We start from the raw sequence: 3,152 nt of genomic DNA, 5'->3' as shown, positions 1-3,152 counted from the left end.
ACATACACATCACCCTGATTAGATTATCACAGAACACAAAGGCAAAATATATGCATGCATCCTAATTAGCAACTGGAGAATAAGCACAAACACACAGACATAGCAAAGTAATATATTGTTCTGTTACGTAGGATATACAGATACTGTATATATATCCTGCTGGTTATAAAAGGAGTGGAAAGAATTTAAGAAACCATTCTCTACATGCTCTTCCTATTTTGTTTAAAATGTAAGCCATAATAAAATACATTTTTTAAAACTGACATATCTTTATGGTATGATCAGTATGATCAACAAGTGCATACTGATGACATATTTTAACATATATTCCCTAAACCAAGTATTTCTTGCCACAGAATACCACACACTCCACTAGTCTATCAAAATTATCTTCTGGTTCATAAAGAAAAAAATAAATCATCATATACTATTAAAATGTAATAAAGTCTAACCTAGGACGCCTAGAACGTTCTTCCTGATCAAAGTCACGGTCTTTGTCAAATTCTCGTTCCTTTTCATTTTCATCACGGTCTTTATCTTTATCCCATTCATGATCTTCTGAAGGTCTGGAATCCCGTGGAGGTCCCCAGCTGTCTTCTCGAGCCTTTTCTCGTTCTCTCCATCCACCTAACAGCAGTAAAACATAATTTTTTAAAGGCTAATTTCAATAGCATGTGGCCATTTCGCCATTCTTTAGCCAAATTCCCTATTTTCCCGTCATTCCTGTAATATCGTTTGCCAGATCCCACAATTGTGCAAAATCTGATTGGTAAGATTAGTGTTTGGGAGTTCACAGTTCTGTAATATGAAAAAAAACTGGAAAAATTTCATTCCAGAAGTGTATTCTATACTGCTTTTTTCCAATCAGTGGTAAAGCAATTAATATAGGAAAGCACTGGGGAAGAGAGCTAAATTTACTGGGTTTCAGGCTTAACAAGTAAGAAACGTTTCAAATATTTTTTTTAAAAAAAATATTTTCCACTTTAATTTATAATAAGTAGCTGCCAGACGCTGTCATCTGGTCTAAGCCATAACTATTAAAGAAAATATCATTCACAAATTCCCCAGAACATTATGATGACAAATAAGACCTTTTCATAAAAAGCAGCAATTCTTTAACTATAAAAAGCAAAATCAGTTTTAAAAAATTAAATACTTAAAACATTTAGACATGTTAGTATTCTTATTCAAGTCTCATGAAATCCAGGATGAGGTCACTGACGTTTTTTGTGATTTTAGATATCTATAATAGAGCCTTCTAAGTCAAACTCAAATCCTGCTAATTATACTGGAAAGTTATTTTTTTTTTTAATTTTCTTCACAACAATACAGAAAAGATTTGCCACTGTGATCCTGTCAATTCTTAGTGTAGCATACAGATTTTAAGTTTCTTGCTGGTTTTCTGTCCTCATATCAATCTGGTCCAATTCTACTAAGCTTTTTAAAATCAGCCAAGAAGAACCAGGTGCTGCCACCTAATGGGGCAGACGTCTATAGCAAGATTTTTTTAATAGCACTGATTAATTATCTATGTCAGTGATGGCGAACCTTTTAGAGACCGAGTGCCCAAACTGCAACCCAAAACCCACTTATGCATCGTCGGGTGCCGGGTGGGTGTGGCCCATTGGGTGGGCGTGGCTGCGATGGTAACAGCAGACTGGGTGGGACTAAAAAGTTCAATCAATCAATTCCAACTTTGCAAGATCTTTTTTTTCCCCGCGACAAGTTGAAATTGACTGATTGGTTGAACCTTTTTTTTTTTTGTACACGGCGACAGAGGCCTAAAGCGAAAAGGTTTTATAAAACCCAGCTGAAGGCCTAGGACTGGGGCGACGGCGCACGTGCCCACAGAGAGGGCTCTGAGTGCCGCCTCTGGCACCCGTGCCATAGGTTCGCCACCACTGATCTATGTCATATTTGTGCTCAATAATCAGATTACTTATTAGAACTTGGAATGTCTCCATTTAATCATTCATTCATTCATTTAATCATTCATGCTCACTAGTCAAAAAATAAAATGGCACAAAGGTAAAGGAAAGATTTCACCTCTTACCCTGTGCCACACCTAAACTATTTCTTAGTTCTTCCTATGAGAAGAATACCACCAGCTGAAAAATAGTGTATTATGGTAAATTTTCTATTGATTAGCAATCAAATTATAGATAGGTGTCAAAATGTGAGTTGTTTTTTTTTAAAAAAAAGATGGGACACGCCTTATATTTAAGTACTTCACTTTTCAATATTTAGTATCTGTATCTTTCAGTTTTATATTGCTAATACATTTCTGGAAATGAATAAGCCACCACAATGCATTAATCCATATCTGCCAGAAAACATTTAGAACAAAATGTTTATATTTTTCATGCATCTATATACTACTAAAACTCTCATGTCTACAACCTTTAACTGGACAAAATAGTGCATCATAGAGCAACAATTTCTGAATCAAGATATCTCAAAGGGGCTAACTTACAGAATGCATCCAAAATCCTAGATCCACGATTCCGGTAGAATTGAAATTTGGCAAATATGTGATTGGTTTGGGATTGTCATGCCATTGGCCAGAGGTTCAGTAGATCAGTCTTGCCTTAATCCTCCAGAGGCTGAGTAGACTGCCCCCTCCTTTGGCTGCTGGAGATAGGTAGACCAGTCCTGCCCTAACTCTCCAACCAGCAGAAAAACAGAAGTTGCTCCTGTTCCCATAGCTTTTTTGCCCTTGGTCATTCTGTTTCTCTGTTTTGATAAGGAAATATCTCTAAAATAACGACCCAACAGGTCATGGGTTGTCTAGTTTATAATAAAAAGTTACAATTTGCATGAATTTGTTTACCTGGTTTACCAAATGGTCTCCAAGGTCCAGGCCTGGAATCATCTTCACGTCTGGGACCTCTGTCATCATCCAGTCGTCTGGGTCCTCGATCATCATCTGCATTACGCCAAGGTCTTCTATCCTCATCACTCCTTGAAATTCTATCATCATCCATCCCGCGCCTGGGCCCTCGGTCATCATCCAGCCCGCGCCAGGGCCCTCGGTCACCATCCAGCCCACGCCTGGGCCCTCGGTCATCATCCAGCCCGCGCCTGGGCCCTCGGTCCTCTTCTGTGTTGCGCCAACTAGGTCGGTCATCATCCAGCCCACGCCTGGGCCCTCG

The 3,152-nt window shown here is 38.6% G+C and overlaps 1 protein-coding gene across 1 annotated transcript in view; it reads right to left on the bottom strand.

The window, feature by feature from the left end:
* EIF3A (eukaryotic translation initiation factor 3 subunit A) overlaps positions 1-3,152 on the bottom strand; it is a 37,745-nt gene that overhangs the window by 8,330 nt on the left and 26,263 nt on the right. The window contains exons 20-21 of the mRNA XM_015819470.1: positions 2,831-3,152; positions 453-627 (exon numbers count right to left, since the gene is read on the bottom strand). The exon at positions 2,831-3,152 is cut by the window's right edge and continues 13 nt beyond it. Coding sequence (XP_015674956.1) covers positions 453-627; positions 2,831-3,152 — 497 coding nt within the window. The remainder of the gene's footprint in view (positions 1-452; positions 628-2,830) is intronic.

This window comes from Protobothrops mucrosquamatus, unplaced genomic scaffold, assembly GCF_001527695.2.
Source record: "Protobothrops mucrosquamatus isolate PMUCROS unplaced genomic scaffold, P.Mucros_1.0 scaffold930, whole genome shotgun sequence".
Taxonomy (NCBI): domain Eukaryota; kingdom Metazoa; phylum Chordata; class Lepidosauria; order Squamata; family Viperidae; genus Protobothrops; species Protobothrops mucrosquamatus.
This window is presented reverse-complemented; position numbering and strand designations above follow the sequence as displayed.